At 46.9% G+C, this 20255-nt stretch overlaps 1 protein-coding gene across 1 annotated transcript; it reads right to left on the bottom strand.

Annotated features, from left to right (window-relative positions):
• Positions 1–3619: 3619 nt before the first annotated feature.
• Positions 3620–19234, bottom strand: MEN1 (menin 1). The gene is given in 13 exon segments (XM_032234314.1): positions 3620–3998; positions 6154–6236; positions 6238–6323; positions 7597–7735; positions 8092–8228; positions 9940–9956; positions 9959–10026; positions 11770–11810; positions 14297–14425; positions 15977–16185; positions 18743–18858; positions 18860–19164; positions 19166–19234. Coding segments are annotated over 13 exon segments (1695 nt in total). The 3' UTR covers positions 3620–3702.
• Between the last annotated feature and the right edge of the window lie 1021 nt (positions 19235–20255).

Here is a 20255-nt window from a genome sequence, read left to right as displayed (position 1 = left end):
CACGAACCAATTAAGCGAACGAATGGTTGCCTGCAAACTGCACTCCCCTTTCGCTCTTTTATTCCCTCTGGGAGGGGCCATTCATCATCCACATGTGACCTGGGAACAGGCTCCAGCTGTTCTTCTGTCTCACTGGTGTCCGACTCTGAAGGCAGCTGATAACTGTCAGACGGTCCTGGCCCCCTCTCTGCCTCCGACACAGAGCCCTCCTCAGAGCCTTCCCCAGACTCCAGGACTGGCCCAGGTTCCTCCCCAGCCTCTGCTGCCAACTCTCCTGGCGGGCCACAACATTAGATAGTTGTAACCTCCAGGACACATTTGTTTACTGATTTTGATCTTACTTTGGATTCTTCAGGTAGGTTTTCGCCACCTTGCCTACACCGAATTCTTTAAAAATGAAAGAGAAATGAAGTCATTCTTGCAAACGTGACTTTGAAAGCTTTGGAACTGACCTGGTTTCTATTTTCGTCCTGCCCAGACTATGATGCTGATTTGTGCAATGAGGAATAAAAATGGTGTCCGCTCACTGGTGTTCCATCACCTAAAACTGTCTTCTGACATCAGCCCCAAAATTTGAGCAGGGAAGACGCCGCAAGACTGAATGTCAACAAAGGAACATTTTCCAGAACTAAACCTGGTTAGTTTACATCTTAACAGGAATTATGCAATACAGTCAACGGATGAATATTTTAAATGGTGCTGGACTCGGCTGTTTTTAAAGGTTTAATAAAGATTCGTGACGGTATCAGCGATCTTTTGATCCTTGAGCAATGCCTTTAGAATAGAATAACAGAGTTGGAAGGGACCTTGGAGGTCTTCTAGTCCAACCCCCTGCTTAGGCAGGAACCCTACACCACTTCAGGCAAATGGATATCCAAGATTTTCTTAAAAACTTCCAGTGTTGGAGCTTTCACAACTTCTGGAGGCAACTTCTCTTCCACTGATTAATTGTTCTCACTATCAGGACATTTCTCCTCAGTTCTAAGTTGCTTCTCTCCTTGATTAGTTTCCACCCATTGCTTCTTGTTCTACCCTCAGGTGCTTTGGGGAATAGCTTGACTTCCTCTTCTTTGGGGCAGCCCTTGAGATATTGGAAGACTGCTATCCTGTCTCCCCTGGTCCTTCTTTTCATTAAACTAGACATACCCAGTTCCTGCAACCTATATTTTAGCCTCCAGTCCCCTAATCATTTTGCTTGCTCTTCTCTGCACTCTTTCTAGAGTCTCAACATATTTTCTACATCGTGGCGACCAAAACTAATGCCAGATTCCAAGTGTGGCCTTACCAAGGCCTTATAAAGTGGTATTAACACTTCACATGATCTTGATTCTATCCCTCTGTTGATGCAGTCTAGAACTGTGTTGACTTTTTTGGCAGCTGCTGCACACGGCTGGCTCATATTTAAATGGTTGTCCACTAGGACTCCAAGATCCCTCTCACAGTTGCTACTATTGAGCAAGGTACCACCTACACTGTACCTGTGCATTTCGTTTCCTTGCCTAAATGTAGAACCTGACTCTTTTCACCATTGAATTTCATTTTATTAGATAGTGCCAATGTTCAAGCCTGTCAAGATCCTTCTGTACCTTTAGCCTATCTTCTACAGTGTTGACTATTCCTGCCAGCTTGGTGTCATCTGCAAATTTGATGAGTTCCCCATTTATTCCCTCATCCAAATCATCGATGAAGATGTTTTAATAGCCTTGGATCGACAAAACCAAGGGAATAAGGTTGAGTAACTCACTTAGGTTACGTCTTATTTTAATAGGGTTTATTTTTAAGTGGGAGAAGGGAAGCTTTGCATTTTTAAATTGTTTTCAAGTTCAGTTCCCCCTCTCTAAATGGATGGCACAATAATTGGGGGCTCCAAAGACCGCCACATCTTGTGGTAATGAAAGGACACAGGAAAGCTAAGAGATTTAATTTTCTTAGACAGCAAGAAAAGAAATTTCTGTACTCAAGAGATGCACGGATGAAACGCAGCCTGGGGCAGGGACACAAACCCTGCAATGTTTGAACGGTTTGTTCCTGACAAACCGCAAGCAGGACATTCGTATCTTCCCCAGCAGTCCTCGAGTTACGACCACAACTGAGCCCCAAAATTTCCGTCGCTAAGCGAGACCGTTGTTAAGGGACGCTTGCCCCAGTTTACGACCCTCCTTGCCACACTTAACAACTGCACTTAACCCGGTTGTTAAGTGAATCTGTCTTCCCCATGGACTTGGTCAGGTCATAAAAGGGGAACACTGACCCCGGGGACACTGCAACCGTCATAAATATGAGCCAGTGGCCAAGCGTCTGAATTTGATCAGTTGTAAGTGTGAAAAAGGATCATAAGGCACGTTTCCAGGGACATTGTAACTTTGGTCACTAAATGAATAATTGCATGTCGAAGACTGTACTTGGAAAACTTGCTCTTCTGCTGACTTCTAATCAGAAAAGCCATCGCAGATTCAAAGTTCAAGGACAAGAGACATTTCCTTTCTAGAACAAAAGAGAACCTTAAAATTTATTAATTCTGTCTCCGCAAAACGTCTACGAAAAATCCTTAAAGTCCTATACAAGTGCAGAACCAAACTTCTGGCTCACGATCTTTTGGAAATATTTACTTTATCCTCGATCAAAGATAACCTTAGTGAGAAGATCACATCTGCATTATTTTTGTTTAAATGGTTAGCTGTCACTCAGAATGATTTCTTCGCTGTTCTGTGCAGTAGTTCTGCCTTATCCCTTCAACAAGCCGGGTTGCCTGGTTTGTTAATGACATTAATACCGCACATTTGTTTTAAATAACAAATGTTTTGATATTCAGACATGTTAGGATCATCAGTTAAAAAAAGATTTCTATCCCCTGGTCATTACAAAACACAAAATTATCCCATGTCCCATTTGCAAACATGAGACTTAAAGGTAAAAATTCCCCTCGTATATCTGTGCTAGTCGTTTCCGACTCTAGGAGGCGATGCTCATCTCCGTTTCAAAACCTAAGAGCCAGCGCTGTCCGAAGACGTCTCCGTGGTCCTGTGGCCGGCATGACTCAACGCCAAAGGCGCGCGGAACGTTGTTCCCTTCCCACCAAAGGTGGTTCCTATTTTTTCTACTTGCATTTTTTACCTGCTTTCGAACTGCTAGGTTGGCAGAAGCTGGGAGAAGCAACGGGAGCTCACTCCGTTATGCGGCGCTGGGGATTCGAACCGCCAACTGCAGACCTTTCTGATCGACAAGCTCAGCGTCTTAGCCCCTGAGCCACCGTGTCCCTGTTATGAGTCTTAAGAAAGAGAGGTTTTAAAAAATAAGTCCTTTTGCATCCTTAACAGGATTTGAAGTCAGCATTCTTTTGTCCCTAACCCTACACAACCTTCCGGGGCGTTGTGTTTGATCTCCGGATCCTCCAAATTAATCCTCTCAATTTCCAAGCAAGGTGTGAGACCCAACCAGCCAAGAGGCGAAGAAGACGATTTAAAAAGATCTTCTCCAAATGTTGGCCAGGGGAAATTGGAGGAAGGAAGAACTGGGCAAACTTTTGCCAAGACATCGGAAAAGTTTCTCATCCGGCTTTGCTCAGGGATCAGAGGGTCTTTCGTGGCCGCTTGAGGAAGGACAGGGCGTAACTTCGAGGAACAGAAACCTTCTGCTTTTTCAGCTGGACTTGTGACTGAGCTGTGAGCTGCAGTTTGATGGCGCTGGAGTTGATCTTGGCCGCTACCAGGAGTCTCCTTCATGCCTTTCATCTTCTCGCTCTGGAAGGTGAGGACGAGGCCTTCGGGGCGGGGACTGGAGCCGGTGCTGAGACCCTCCTCCTTCTCTGGAAGCGGCCGGTCGGATCGCTGGGTGGTGCTCGGACGCCGGCGTTCGGTGGCCTTCTTGGCCAGGGGCGGCTCTTCCGGCTTGGATTCTCGGCGAGGGCCCCGACGGCGGCCTTCCCGGGATCCTCGCTGCCTGGTCGTCGTCGTCATTCGGTCCAGGTCCCTGCTCACCAGGGTCACCTTTTGCCGCACCTGGGAAAGCAAGGGAAGGTTCTTACGACGGTTCCGCGGAACTGTGTTTCTCAAATTTGGCATTTTTAACATGTGTGGACTTCAACTCCCAGAATTCCCCAGCCAGCATGGTGGCCCTTAAGACCTATGGACTTCAACTCCCAGAATTCCCCAGGTAGCAGGGCATTCGTAAGATGTGTGGACTTCAACTCCCAGAATTCCCCAGCCAGCATGGTTTAAGAGGCATGGACTTCAACTCCCAGAATTCCCCAGTTAGCATGTTTTAAAAGTGGACTTTAACTCCCAGAATTCCCTAGCCAGCCTGCTGCTTGTGGAATTCTGGGAACTGAAGTCCACATCTTTTAAAGCCGCCAAAGTTGAGATGCTCTGATTTAGCCAATGCAAAACATCACCCATTGCCATTCTTCAAATCCCTAAATTAATTTATTCACTTGTAGGCGCATCCTGTTTTTTCAAACGCAAGTCAGCCTTGTAATGTAAACTCCTGCATTAGCCTCCGTGTTTTTATTTTATATTGTACAACTGGCTTGGAAGATGTTGAGATAGTATTACACCAGGGATGTCCAAACTTGGGAACTTTAAGACTTGTGGACTTCAATTGGCTGGTGAATTCTGGGAGTTGAAGTCCACAAGTCTTAAAGTTTCCAACTTTGGACACCCCTGTATTAACGCTCTGACTGAGCTTTTAAAATTCCCAGGGATGCCGACACCAGATATGGGAATAGATCCGGCTGCCATTGAGACCGAAAGAGGGGACAGGAGGAGAGAAAACAATACAGGTGGTCTCCATTTAACAAGCAATAGCAAGTAGACTATATATACCGCTTCATAGGCCTTTCAGGCCTCTCTAAGCGGTTTACAGAGAGTCAGCATATTGCCCCCAACAATCTGGGTCCTCATTTTACCCACCTCGGAAGGATGGAAGGCTGAGTCAACCCTGAGCCGGTGAGATTTGAACCGCTGACCTGCTGATCTAGCAGTAGCCTGCAGTGCTGCATTTAACCACTGCGCCACCTTGGCTCTTGTTTAGTGACCATTCGAAGTTCAAACGGCACCGCTGGCTGCAAATTCTGGGAGTTGTAGCTCAGATATCTTACAACATGCTGGCTGGAGAATTCTGGGAGTTCAGACATCTTACAACATGCTGGCTGTGGAATTCTGGAGTTGTAGCTCAGGCATCTTACAACATGCTGGCTGGGGAAATCTGGGAGTTTTAGCTCAGACATCTTACAACATGCTGGCTGCAGAATTCTGGGAGATGTAGTTCAGATATCTTACAACATGCTGGCTGGGGAATTCTGGGAGTTGTAGCTCGGACATCTTATAACATGCTGGCTGGGGAATTCTGGGAGTTGTAGTTCGGACATCTTACAACATGCTGGCTGGGGAAATCTGGGAGTTTTAGCTCAGACATCTTACAACATGCTGGCTGCAGAATTCTGGGAGATGTAGTTCAGATATCTTACAACATGCTGGCTGGGGAATTCTGGGAGTTGTAGCTCGGACATCTTATAACATGCTGGCTGGGGAATTCTGGGAGTTGTAGTTCGGACATCTTACAACATGCTGGCTGGGGAATTCTGGGAGTTGTAGCTCGGACATCTTACAACATGCTGCTGGGGAATTCTGGGAGTTGTAGCTCGGACATCTTACACATGCTGGCTGGGGAATTCTGGGAGTTGTAGTTCGGACATCTTACAACATGGTGGCTGGGGAATTCGGGAGTTGTAGCTCGGACATCTTACAACATGCTGGCTGGGGAATTCTGGGGAGTTGTAGTTCGGACATCTTACAACATGCTGGCTGGGGAATTCTGGGAGTTGTAGCTCGGACATCTTACAACATGCTGGCTGGGGAATTCTGGGAGTTGTAGTTCGGACATCTTACAACATGCTGGCTGGGGAATTCTGGGAGTTGTAGTTCAGACATCTTAAAAGTTACCAACATTGGAAGCACCACTCTACAATCTTCCTCTGCTGTGTGCAGCCATCCTGCCCTGGCAGAATACAACAGCTCCAATCGCAGTGACCCCCTCTGAGAAGGCCACAAAGCCCTCTCGCGTTCCTTAAAATGACGTTGTACTAAACCATATTGTAACTCCTTCCGCCTCGGCCAACCCCATAGCCCTCCCTGTGTGCCAAAGGCGACATCTTACCATCCCCATCGAAACGGCTGAGGGACTGGACCAGGAAGGTAGCCCAGCCCACATGGAGGACGGGCGTGGGGCTGCCCTCTTCCATTGCAGATGCCGTCGTAGAAGCGCAGGAGGTGGATGAAGCACTCGGGGTCCTGCAACGCCGAGCCTCCCGTTTGAGACGGCGACGCCTAAGAGGAAGTCAAATTCCTCAGTGATGGACTACAGGTAATAGCAATAGCAATAAGACTTATATACTGCTTCATAGGACTTTCTGCCCTCTCTAAGAGGTTTACAGAGTCAGCATACGCCCCCAACAACAATCCGGGTCCTCATTTTTACCCACCTCGGAAGGATGGAAGGCTGAGTCAACCCTGAGCCGGTGAGATTTGAACCGCCGAGCTGCAGATAACAGTCAGCTGAAGTGGCCTGCACTACTGCACCCTAACCACTGTGCCACCTCGGCTCATCAAGGTAACCCTTGATTAACAACAGTTCCTTTAGAGGACCGTTCAAAGTTACAACTGTTGTGGCCCACCAGCAGCAGACTCGGACAGTTGAGGAGGATTGGGGAGGCACCTGGGCCAGTGCTGGAGTCTGGGGAAGGCTCTGAGGAGGGCTCTGTGTCGGAGGCAGAGAGGGGGCCAGAGCCGTAGGGCTAGTTATCAGCTGCCTTCGGAGTCAGACATCAGTGAGGCAGAAGAACAGCTGGAGCCTGTTCCCAGTGTGTGCAAGTGCAGGAGCGGCCAGACGAAGGGAACAGCTAAAGAACAAGGGTCAACTTGGGAGGAAGGCCACAGGTGGGATAGTGAATGGCCCCTCCCAGAGGAAATAAAAGGGGAGCGACAGAGGAGTGGAGTTTGCGGAGGCAATTAGTTCATTCCTGCATTCCTGCCAAGTATTGCGGCGTTTGAAAGATATCGGCCTGGCCACTCTCCAAACCTGATCAAGGTGGGAAATTGTGAACTCTCTTGAAAGACTGTGGGAGAGGAAAGACTTTGCTGGAGAGGAATTCACTGTGAATTAAATAAAAAGGGGTTTCGGGACGAGGACTCGGCTTCGTACTGCTGGGAAGCCTCGCTCAGAACAACAGCAGCACTGAAAAAAGAGAACTTATGATCGTTCTCATTTATGACCGTTTCAGTATTACCACGGTCGCACAATCAAAATTCAGATGCTTAGCAACTGACTCATATTTATGACGGTTGCAGTGTCCTGGGGTCATGCGACCTTCTGACAAGCAGAGTCAATGGGGACGCCTAGTTCACTTTACAACCACATTACTCACTTAATGACAGCAGTGATTCACTTAACGGAGGTTGTAAAATGGGGCAAATTCACTTAGCCACACTCTTGCTTAACAATGAAAACATTGGGCTCCATTGTGGTCGTAAGTCAGGGACTACGGTAATTGGCCACATAGCAATGGTTGATTATTTATTATTATGTTGTTACGCCACTGACCTCTCCTCTTTCGGCAGCTCCCTTCTCTTCAGTAGAATCTGCGAGGCTGGCCACTTCCTTGAGTAAATTGGGAACAACGTCATTGGCCACGTCGAAGAATTCCTTATAAATCTCCTCATCTTCTCGGCAGTAGTTGTAACTTCAGACAGAGAGAAAAAAAAACACACGAGAGAAAATGCAATCATAAAGCCCAGTCCGACCCAATGCCACTGAAAAAGAAAAACAAGAAATTCAAGAAGAAGCCATCATGGCTGCACAAAGATCTTTTTTGACAAATTGAAAGACAAAAAGGACAAGCACAGAAACTGGAAAGGGGGACACATAATAAGGCTGAGTATCCACAGATAGCCAGAAGATGCAAAGACAACTCAGTAAAACAAAGGCTCAGAAGGAACCTTGCTACGAAAGTCAAAGGTAATAATAAAAGTTTCTGTTGACATATTAATAACAAGTGGGACTTCTCTCTGTAGAAAGGGGACATTAAAAGGAACTCACTCCTGAATCACGGTAGCGGAGTCAGCCCACGCCTCCAGGGCTTCCTTGACGTTTTTGTTACGGCAGTGATAGCTGGCCAGGTAGATGTAGGGGTAAATGTGCTCGTTGTTGTAATATTGCTTGGCGGAATTGATCCCCTAGCGGAAGACAAGGGAGGGGGGTTGGGTTAAAAAAGGGGGTTAAAAATCCAGATAGCTGCATGGGGCTCATTAGAGGAATTCCTGAAGCACCAGAAGACAGAAACGAGAAACAATGGATGGAAAGTAACCAAGGAGGAAGCAACCAGGAATTGAGGAGAAACTTCCTAAAGGTGAGGGCAATTAGCCGGTGGAACAGCTTGCCACCAGAAGTTGTTGCTGCTCCATCATTGGAGGCTTTTTTAAAAAGGAGATTGGACAACTCTTGTCTGAAATGGTGTAAGGTTTCCTGCTTGAGCAGGGGGGGCTGGACTAGAGGACCTCCAAGGCCCCTTTCAGCTCTGTTCTGATTCTGAATCCAAAGGACAAGACCTCACCCTCATTGCCGAAGACTTGAGGGATCTTCAATCAGTGGAAATCTCCTTCTAGATCCTCAGAGATCACAGGATTTTGATTTTGGGGATCTGGGAATCCAGAAGATCTTCTAGATCCTCAGAGATCACATGCTTTTGATTTGGGGATCTGGGAACCCACAAGGTCTCCTTGATCCTTAGAGATCATAGGCTTTTAATTTGGGATCTGGGAATCCAGAAGATCTCGTTGATCTTCAGAGATCACAGGATATTGATTTGGGGTTCTGGGGATCCACAATATCTCCTTGATCCTCAGAGTCCACAGGCTTTTGATTTTGGGGATCTGGGAATCCAGAAGATCTTCTAGATCCTTGGAGATTACCGGCTTTGGATTTTGGAGATCTGGGAATCCACGAGTTCTCCTTGATCCTCAGAGATCACGGGCTTTTGGTTTTGGAGATCTGGGAATCCATGAGATTGCCTTCTAGATACTCAAGAGATTACAGGCTTTTGATTTTGGGGACCTGGGAATCCACAGGATCTCCTTCTAGATCCTCAGAGATCACGGGCTTTTGATTTGAGGGATCTGGGAATCCACACACATCATTACATCCATTCACCAAGGGCATTGTCCCTCATTCATGGCTCACCCTTTGGGTCATGATATGATGGCACATCAGATATCATCCCAAGTCCTCTCTGCCACCTCTCCCAAAAACACAAGTCGTCCTCGACTTATAACAGTTCATTTAGTGACCATTCAAAGTTACCACGGACTGAAAAAAAAGGACTGATGACCGTTTTTCACAGTTACGACATTCGCCCAATCCCATGATCAAAAATTCAGATGCTTGAAGATTGGGAGGGAAGGAAGGAAGGAAAGCAAGGAATGAATGAATATAGCAACATACCACTTAGTGTTTTCCAGCCCTCTCTAAACGGTTTATAGAGTCAGCATTTTTGCCAACAATCTGGGTCCTCATTTGACCCACCTCGGAAGGACAGAAGGACGAATCGACCTTCAGCCCGGCGAGATTCGAACTGCCAAATTGCAGGCAGCAGAAGTAGCCTGCAGTACTGCCCTCTAACCACTGCGCCACCGAGGCTCAGGTAACGTAACGGGGAGGGGGCTTGGAGGAGGATGGGAAATGAAAAAAAGGGGGGGTGGGGACCCCTTCCTTTCCCCCTGAAGAAAAGGCATAGGATAAATCACAGAGTAGTTTTCATCAAAGTAAGACAAATTTGTAAACTTTATTAGGAGAGCTGTAAGACACCAATAAAGCTTGGTTTTTACTATCACCCTGAAGTGGGGCTTTATGCTCCCACCCACCCAAATCCTTAAAGAGGCAGGAAAATACCTGGTGGTATATGAAGAGGGGTCAGGACGTCCCGGGGTGGGCTCCAGTTCTTCTAGATCAGCCAGGTTCCCCAAAGCCATAGGATACCTAAGGGATAAGGAGAATCTTTATAGGTTGTGGCCCGCCATCATAGCTGGAAGTTGGGGAGGAACCTGGGCCAGTCCTGGAGTCTGGGGAAGGCTCGGATGAGGCTCTGCGTCGGAGGCAGAGAGGGGGCCAGAGCCGTATGCCAGTTATCAGCTGCCTTCCGAGTCGGACATCAGTGGGGAAGAACAGCTGGAGCCTGTTCCCAGTGTGCCATGCACAGAGCTGCCAGACGAAGGGAACAGCTAAAGAACAGGGGTCAACTTGGGAGGAAGGCCACAGGTGGACGGTGAATGGCCCCCCCAGAGGAAATAAAAGAGGAGCGAAAGGGGAGTGGAGTTTGCAGGAGACTATTAATTCGCTTAATCGGTTCGTGACTCTCTTAGACTCCTGGCCAAGTTTTACAGATATCGGCCTGGCGGCTCTCCAAGCCAGATAAGGTCTGTGACTGTAAATCCTCCCTTGAAAGACTTTGCTGGATGTGAATGAGCAGAATTCACAGTCAATTAATAAAATGTGTTTTTTGTCGGGACCAGGAGTTTGCTTCAGGGCCCCTCCCAGAGGGAACAAAAGAGGAGCGAAAGGGGTGGAGTTTGCAGGAGACAATGAATTATTTATTCCTGCCAAGTATTGTGGCGTCTGAAAGATATCGGCCTGGCCACTCTCCAAACCTGATCAAGGTCGGTAATTGTGAACTCTCTTGAAAGACTGTGGGAGAGGAAAGATTTCGCTGGAGAGGAATTCACTGTGAATTAAGTAAAAAGGGGTTTATCGGACGAGGACTCAGCTTCGTGCTGCTGAGAAAGCCTTAGGATAGAACACTAAAGGCCTCCTCCCTGGCCTTCTGCGTTTTTTAAAGATGGCGCCCTTGTGGCAAGGAGATCTCAACTCAATCAACAGGGAGGTAAGAGGGAAGTACTCCATTACACCCGCTTCCATCAGCGGAAGGAAAGTATCCTAACAACATGGTCTATATCAGAATCAAGCTAGAGGGTCCTTGGGGTCTCTGAGTTTGGATTTTTCCTTGTAGACGTTTCATTACCCAACTAGGTAACCTCATCCGTGCTGTTGGAAGGGAGTGTTTGTTTTCCTTCTAGCACTGATGATGTACCCGAGTTGAGTTTTGAAACGTTGGCAAGAAGAAAAAAAATCCAAGTTCAGAGAGCACCAAGGACTGTACTGTTTTCCTCCTTCTCTTCCTCCACAATCCCCACTCCCTTCCAGCCTTGATGACGTTCCCTAGTTGGGTCATGAACGTCTTCAAGAAAACAATCAAGTGCAGAGAACACCAAGGACTCCCCAGTTCTCCTTCTCTCTCCTCCTCCTCCTCCTTTCAAGCTCAGAGAAAACCAAGAACCCCAGTCCTCCTCCTCTCTACAAATCCCACTCCCTTCTACACTGATGATGTTCCCTAGTTGGGTCATGAAACGTCTGCAAGAAAGCCACCAAGCTCAGAGAGCACCAAGGACCCCACAGTTTAATTCTCAGCTGTAGCAATTCTCTACTATTGGTAGCAAACAAATAATCAAGCAGAAACATTACTTCAATCAAGAAACTATAAGGAGAACCCCATTCCAGGCAAACAACTGTATATAAACAGAGAGCAAAACCCACTCCTTTCCAGCACAGACTAATGAAGTGGGAAGGGATCTTGGAGGTCTTCTAGTCCAGCCTCCTGCTTTGGTGGCTCGCCGAGCCAAAATTAGGGCAGCCTCCCCCCCACTAAAGGAAGTGGGAACTACTCACCTCTCCAAATGGTGCATGTCGTACAGGACCCATAGTAGTTTTCTGCAAAGGGACAGAGAGAGAGGTGAGGAATAAGGGAAAGCATCGACCATCCATCTTGCAAGGTATAGAGCCGAGGTGGCACAGTGGTTAGGGTGCAGTACTGCAGGCCACTTCAGCTGACTGCTAGTCTGCAGTTCGGCTGTTCAATCTCACCGGCTCAAGGTTGACTCAGCCTTCCATCCTTCCGAGGTGGGTGAAATGAGGACCCGATTGTGGGGGCATATGCTGACTCTGTAAACCGCTTAGAGAGGGCTGAAAGCCCTATGAAGCGGTATATAAGTCTAACTGCTATTGCTATAAAGTAGTGCAGACAGAGCACACCCGGATCAATCAATTCTATTTTTAAGAAGTAGAAATCCTTTTTATTTAAATTATTGATCACTGTTAATTTTAATTTATTTTTTTTAAAAAAATGTCATTGTCAATTTTAATTGGGTTTGGGATATTCTATTTAATTTTTAAAAACTTTTGTATTATGTGTTTCTTTTAATGTTGTACGCCGCCCTGAGTCCTTGGGAGAAGGGCGGCATATAAATCTAACAAACCTAAACCTAACTTTTACATTCACAAGACTCGTGCAAATACAACAGTATGCTTCCCGGTTACGTTTACAAGCAATCCTAAATTACAACTGTCCAAAGTTAAAATACTGTTAAAATGCTGAAGTTTGCAAACAGTGATTGGTCTCGTTTGAGACGACGAATCTGCGTACAAACTGCCCAAGGAGCTTCTGATTCAGTTCTACAGAATCTGAGTCTGTCCTCTGCACCTCGATCACTGTCTGGTTTGGCTCTGCAACCCAACAAGACAGACGGAGACTTCAGAGGAGAATCAGAACTGCAGAAAAAACCGTGGCTACCAACCTGCCTTCCATGGAGGACCTGCGCACTGCAGGAGTCAAAGAGAGGGCTGTGGAAATATCTATAGACCCCTCGCATCCTGGACATCAATTGTTTCAACTCCTACCCTCAAAACAATCCTATAGAGCACTGCACACCAGAACAACTAGACACAAGGACAGTTTTTCCCCACATGCCATCACTCTGCTAAACAAATATCCCCACAACACTGTCAATAATTTACCAAGACTGTATTACTATTATTCTTCTCTTCTTTCCTAGTATCTGTCTCTTTCCACTTATGTCTATCTTTAACATTTATATTGTTTTATTTGTTTCCTAGTATGATTTGATTGCTTATTAGTAACCTGTTGTGGCCCAGCAGGAGCCGTTGGAGCTGCAAACAGACTCCGATAGCGAGGGACCCTATGAGTCGGCTCTGGAAGATGTGGAGGACCCTGGACAGGGTTCAGACTCCAAGCAGGGACCAGAGAGGCTGGTTGGCCACCAGGAGGCGCCTGAGCCGAGGTGGCGCAGTGGTTAAATGCAGCACTGCAGGCTACTTCAGCTGACTGCAGTTCTGCAGTTCGGCTGTTCAAATCTTACCGGCTCAGGGTTGACTCAGCCTTCCATCCTTCCAAGGTGGGTAAAATGAGGACCCGGATTGTTTTGGGGGCAATATGCTGACTCTGTAAACCGCTTAGAGAGGGCTGAAAGCCCTATGATGCGGTATATAAGTCTAACTGCTATTGCTATTGCTGAGGCATAGCAGCGGTGAAAGCCAAAGGGAGTGTGCCCATGATGTCAGGCCTTGGAGCAGTGGGGAGGAGCTAAGGGAGTTGGTCCCAGACGCCAGGCAAAGGCGGGCAGATAAATGCCAAGAGCAACTACGCAGATACAGAAGATAATTGGACCCAGGTGGTTGTAATTAGGCTCCGAGAGAGTATATAAGGAGAGACTTTGGGAGGAGGCTGTTTGCAGGATTCAATTAATATACCAATGCTGGAGCAGCTCGTTGTGTATTTCTTGGAAAACTGGATTGCTGCCAAAGTCTTGTCAATGTGTTAATTTACTGTGAATAAATTGTCTAGCAGTAATCTTTGTGTCAGAGTGCCTTGGTGTACAGGGGTGGGGGAGGTCAGAACAGTTACCTGTGACTATCACTAAGTGTTGTGTCTTTTTATTCCTGATGAATGTATTTTATTTTCTTTATGTACACTGAGAGCCTATGCACCAAAGACAAATTTCTTATGTGTCCAACCACACTTTTTGCCAATAAAGAATTCTATTCTATTCTACGTCACAGAAAAAAGCGAGTTAACAACCAATCTGGGGAATTGCTGGGAATTGAAGTCCTTCTGTCTAAAAACAATGTGCTGGTTAATTCTGGGAATAGAAGTCCACCCCTCTTAAAGCCTGCTGGCTGGGGATTCTGGGAGTAGAAGTCCACCCATCTGGCTGCTGGCTGGGGAATTCCACCTATCTTAAGTTTGCCACAGTTGAGAAACACTGCCATACATCATTAAGCCCCCCAGAAGATGAAGATGTCTTCGAAGAGAAGATATGAAGGCCACATCACAAGAGGTGGACTAGATGATCTTCTCTTGCCCCGATCAAGCCTCAAGCCAGACCTATTCTTTGCTCACCTGCTGCAGCTGTAACAACTCCAGGCTGTCGGAGTGCAGGTCAATGGAGGGGTTGATGGCACAGACCATGAAAGCAACCTCCATTTGCCGAGTGCAGCGCAGGTAGGAGCCTTTTAAGTAGAGCCAGCTCTGCAAAGAGAAGAGAAAGGTTTGAAGCAGGAATCAGCGGCTGGCTGACTTGCAGAATAATGATTGACACATGCCCATCCTTTTGGGGGGGGATGTTATCACACTAGAATCCAGGAGACAAGAGTTTCACTCCTGCCTTAAGCCTGAAAGCTGGCCGGGTGACTTTGGGGCAATCACCAGGAGACAGTGAGTTCTAGTCCTGCCTTAGGATGAAATATGACTAGGCAACTTTCAGCCAATCACCAGGAGATTGTGAGTTCTAGTTTCACCAGAGACGTAAAAGTCGACGGACAGACTTCGGGCCAATCCCCAGAAGATTGCAAGTTCTAGTCCCACCTTATCCATGAAAGTCAGCTGGGTAACTCTGGGCCAATCACCAGGAGACGGTGAATTCTAGTTCCACCTTAGGCCAAAAACCGATTGGTTGACTTTGGCCAATCACCAGGAGATGGGGAGCTCTAGTTCCACCAGACTTGAAAGCTGGCCAATCACCAGGTGACGGTGAGTTCTAGTCCTGCCTTAGGATGAAATATGACTAGGTAACTTTCAACCAATCCCCAGAAGATTGCGAGTTCTAGTCCCACCTTATCCATGAAAGTCAGCTGGGTAATTGGGCCAATCACCAGGAGAGGTGAATTCTAGTTCCACCTTAGGCCAAAAACCATTGGTTGACTTTGGCCAATCACAGAGGGGAGTCTAGTTCATCAGACTTGAAAGCTGGCCAATCACCAGGAGACGGTGAGTTCTAGTCCTGCCTTAGGATGAAATATGACTAGGTAACTTTCAACCAATCCCAGAAGATTGCGAGTTCTAGTCCCACCTCATCCATGAAAGTCAGCTGGGTAACTCTGGGCCAATCACCAGGAGACGGTGAATTCTAGTTCCACCTTAGCCAAAAACCGATTGGTTGACTTTGGCCAATCACCAGGAGATGGGGAGCTCTAGTTCCACCAGACTTGAAAGCTGGCCAATCACCAGGAACGGTGAGTTCTAGTCCTGCCTTAGGATGAAATATGACTAGGTAACTTTCAGCCAATCCCCAGATTGCGAGTTCTAGTCCCACCTTATCCATGAAAGTCAGCTGGGTAACTCTGGGCCAATCACCAGGAGACGGTGAATTCTAGTTCCACCTTAGCCCAAAAACCGATTGGTTGACTTTGGCCAATCACCAGGAGATGGGGATTCTAGTTCCATCAGACTCGAAAGCTGGCCAATCACCAGGTGTCGGTGAGTTCTAGTCCTGCCTTAGAATGAAATATGACTAGGTAACTTTCAGCCAATCACCAGAAGATTGCGAGTTCTAGTCCCACCTTATCCATGAAAGTCAGCTGGGTAATTCTGGGCCAATCACCAGGAGACGGTGAATTCTACTTCCACCTTAGAACAAAACCCAACTGGATGACTTTGGGCCAATCACCACTGATTTCTAACAATCTAACAATCACTGATCCTGACTCTCACGCCGCCTCCTCCTCTGATTCGTCTGCTGGAGGAACCGGCTCAAACTAAGGTTTAAGGTTTAAACTAAGAAGAGAAACCCATTTCCGTTACCCGTTCAGCCACGCCCGAGTTGACCGTCTGCCCACGCCGGTCCTCGTTGCCTTTCCCGTGCCACGTGACTTCAGCCGTCTGCTCCCCGTCCTTGCCAAACACGACCCACGCGTGGTCCTCCGACAGCGCCAGGTGCACATCATAGAGCCCCAGGGCCTGGCACGCGCCAACCACCGCAAAGGCCACCCCAGAACTGTCTAACTTGGTACCTGAGCCGGAGACAAATTCAACCAACTTTAGACCGACATGTGAGCCAACCTGTTCTTCAATTTATGCTCTACGGGTAGCTTACAAGGGCCTAAAAATGGCAAAATGTGAAGGATAGGAACACTGATGGGCCTTGATTTACAACGAGCCACTTAGTGACTGTTTGAAGCTAACAAAAACGGTGCAGGAAGTCCTCAACTTTAGTGACCGTTCAATCTCACGACGGCACTGAAAAAGTAGACTTCTGACCCTTTTCTCCGCACTTACAACATCGTCACGACTGAAATTTGGATGCTTGGCAACGGATTCCTATTTCTGATGGTTGCCGTGGATTCATATTATGACGGTTGCAGGGGGTCCCGTGATCAGCTTCTGACAAGCAAAGTCAATGTGGAAGTCAGATTCCATTTCTTGAATTTATAGGCCGCCCAATCCCGGAGGACTCCGGGAAACTTACAGAAATAGGAATATTAAAAAGGATTAAAACAGATAAAACAGATTCACCGAACAACTGTGCTACTTAGTTAACAAATGTCCCGATCCCCTTAACCACTGTGGCCAGAAAGGTCGTAAAATGGAGCGAACCCACTTAACAAGTGTCTCTTTAGCAACGTAAAATTTCAGGCTCCACTGCGGTCGAGCATTACCTACCCACTTGTGTCCAACTCTAGGGGGCGGTGCTGGCCTCCATTTCTTAGTCGAGGGAGCCAGGGTTGACTATACGCCAAGCTGCATGGAATGCTGTTACTTTCCCACCGAAGTGGTACCTATTTATCTACTCGCATGTGCGCTTGTTTTCGAACTGCTAGGTGAAAGGAGCGGGAGCAAGGAACGGGAGCTCACCCCATCGCACGGCACTTGGGGTTCGAACCCTGAAAAGCCAGCTCTCCAGCTGACAAGCTCAGCAGCTTTAACGATGGACCCCCAAATTGAATTTACCGCCCAGATTCAAAGCTCCAAATGCTTCCCCGCTGCAGTCCTGTGATCCATCTCATTTGGGGCATTCCACAACAAGCCCACCTTTCCAATTTTTGCGATGTTCCAGAGTCCCATGACTTCAATTTACAACTTTGTTTTTGTCGGAAATCAGCATTTACCTCCAACTTGTGACAAAAACACCCATTCCGACTTAATGATTCATTTAACAACCGCCGCAAACAAATGTCAAAAAATTGGGACGGTCACGTCTGCTGAACCACCGGCATAATTTATGACCCTAATCCTGGGCTCAATTGCAGTCACACGTCAAGGATGACTATCCGTTGCCCCGAGGCAGCATCTCCTAAGGCCGTGATGGCGAACTATGACATGCGTGCCAGAGGTGGCACACACAGCCTTTCTGTGGGTATATAGGCTGTTGCCAGCTGCTCTTCGGGTTTCCAGCGTACGCACCAGCCAACTGGTATTCACAGGTGCCGAAAAATGGACTGAAAACGGCCCAAAAACAGCCAAAAACCAAGCCGTTTTTGGGCTGTTTTCCAGGACATTTTCAGCCTGTTTTTCAGATTGTTTTCCGACCATTTTTGACCCCAAAAACGGCCTGAAAATTGCCCCAAAATGCCCCCCAAAACAGGCTGTTTGAGGGCAATTTTCAGGCAGTTTTCCAGGCTGTTTTCAGGCCATTTTTGACCCCAAAAACTGCCTGAAAATTGCCCCCAAAACAGGCTGTTTGGGGGCAGTTTTTAGGCCATTTTCCAGGCTGTTTTCATTTTTGACCCAAAAAACTGCCTGAAATTGCCCCCAAAACACCCAAAAAACAGGCTGTTTGGGGCAATTTTTAGGCCGTTTTCCAGGCTGTTTTCAGGCCATTTTTGACCCAAAAAACTGCCTGAAAAATGCCCCCAAAACAGGCTGTTTGGGGGCAGTTTTTAGGCCGTTTTCCAGGCTGTTTTCAGGCCATTTTTGACCCAAAAACTGCCTGACAATTGCCCCCCAAACACCCAAAAAACAGGCTGTTTGGGGGCAATTTTCAGGCTGTTTTCCGGAGCTGTTTTCAGGCCATTTTTACCCAAAAAACTGCCTGAAAAATGCCCCAAAACCGCCCAAAAAGAGTGTTTGGAGGCAATCTTCAGGCCGTTTTCCGGGCTGTTTTCAGGCCATTTTTGACCCAAAAAACTGCCTGAAAATTGCCCCCAAAATGCCCAAAAAACAGGCTGTTTGGGGGCAATTTTCAGGCCGTTTTCCAGGCTGTTTTCAGGCCATTTTGTCCATTTTTGACCCCAAAAACTGTATGAAAATTGCCCAAAAAAATGCCCAAAAGCAGGCTGTTTGGAGGCAATTTTTGTCTATTCTTGGCCCCCAAAATGGCCTGAAAATTGCCCCCAAACACCCAAAAGTAGGCTGTTTGGGGGCAATTTTTAGGCTGTTTTCTGGGCTGTTTTCAGGTCATTTTTGACCCCCAAATTGCCTGAAAACAGCCAAAAACCAGCTATGCGCACTCAGGCCAGCTGGTCTTCAGCTTTCTGGTGCTCCGGTGTGCGCACGTGTGTTCCGGTTTGGGCACTTGGTTCAGAAAAGTTCAGCCATCACTAAGACCTTCGGCCACACCCACAGCCTCACCTGTGATGAAGCTAAACAGTGACTGGATGTGGGCTCGGTCCTTGAAGTAAGAACGGCTCAGGCTGTTCCAGATAACGTCCGAGACTTTCTTGACCAGTTCCCGTGAGGAGTAACCATCTGGCCGGGTAGAGTGAGAGATCTACGGCGCCGCGGATCTGGGCAGTGAAGCGGGCATGCAGGGCGCCCACGATGCTCAAGTCCGCCACGGGGAAGTAGGTCAGGCTTTCGGGACCCTGAGCCGGCTCGAAGCTGATGCCGGGAACGTTGGTGGGGAGGACGCGGTTGACGGCCAGGAAGTGCTCCACGAAGCCCAGCACCAACGAGGAGCACCAGATCCGGCTGCTCCCGTGGAGTTCCAGTTCGAACAGGTGCACCACGTCGGAGACGGAGCGCAAGGGGAACAAAGCCTTCTGGGCGCTTTTTCAGCCCCATGGCCGCCGCAGGGCTGCAAGGCAGAGAAAGGGGGGCTCTGAAGGCCCGGCAACGTTCCATTTTATTCCTATTCCTTATTCTATTCTATATTCTATTCTATTCTGTATTCTATTCTATTATGTATTCTATTCTATTCTTTATTCTATTCCTATTCCATTCTATTCCTATTCCTTATTCTATTCTATTCTTATTCTATATTCTATTATATTCTATATTCTATTCTATATTCTATTCTATTATGTATTCTATTCTATTCTATTCTTTATTCTATTCCTATTCCTTATTCTATTCTATTTATTCTATTCTATCTATTAATTATGTATCTATTCTATATTCTATTATATTATATATTCTATTCTATATTCTATTCTATTATGTATTCTATTCTATTCTTTATTCTATTCCTATTCCATTCTATTCCTATTCCTTTCTATTCTAATTTATTCTATTCTATATTTATTATATTATATATTCTATTCTATAGTCTATTATGTATTCTATTCTATTCCTTAATCTATTCCTAATTCTATTATTTATTCTATTCTATTATGTATTCTATTGTTCCTTATTCTATTCCTACGTACCCTACCCTTACCCTTACTCCTATTCTATTCTATTCATCTAGTCCAGACTAGTTCTAATCCCCTAAAGTAGGATTTTCCAACTTTGCAATTTTAAGAAGGGCGCATTGCAACTGCCAAAATTGCCCAGCAGCATGCATTACAATAAATAGACTTTAATTCCCAGAATTCCCCAGCCAGTATGCTTTGAGATGTGTGGACTTCAATATAGACTAGTCTATACTGAAGCCCACACCTCTTAAAGTTTCCCGTCCAGGGAATTCTGGGAGTCAGAGTCCACCCCTCTAAAAGCAGAAATCTCTAACCTTGGCCACTTTAAGACTCGTGGACTTCAACTCCCAGAATTCCACAGCCACCTTTCCTGAGGTCCACAAGGCTTAAAGTAGCCAAGGTTGGAGACCCCTGCCTTAAAGCATACTGGCTTGGGAATTCTGGGAGCTGAAGTCCTTTATAGTTAATGCATGTTCTCCGGGGAATTCTGGGAATTGCAATCCACCCAA

The sequence above is a fragment of the Thamnophis elegans genome, chromosome 17 (assembly GCF_009769535.1).
Source record: "Thamnophis elegans isolate rThaEle1 chromosome 17, rThaEle1.pri, whole genome shotgun sequence".
Lineage (NCBI taxonomy): Eukaryota > Metazoa > Chordata > Lepidosauria > Squamata > Colubridae > Thamnophis > Thamnophis elegans.
This window is presented reverse-complemented; position numbering and strand designations above follow the sequence as displayed.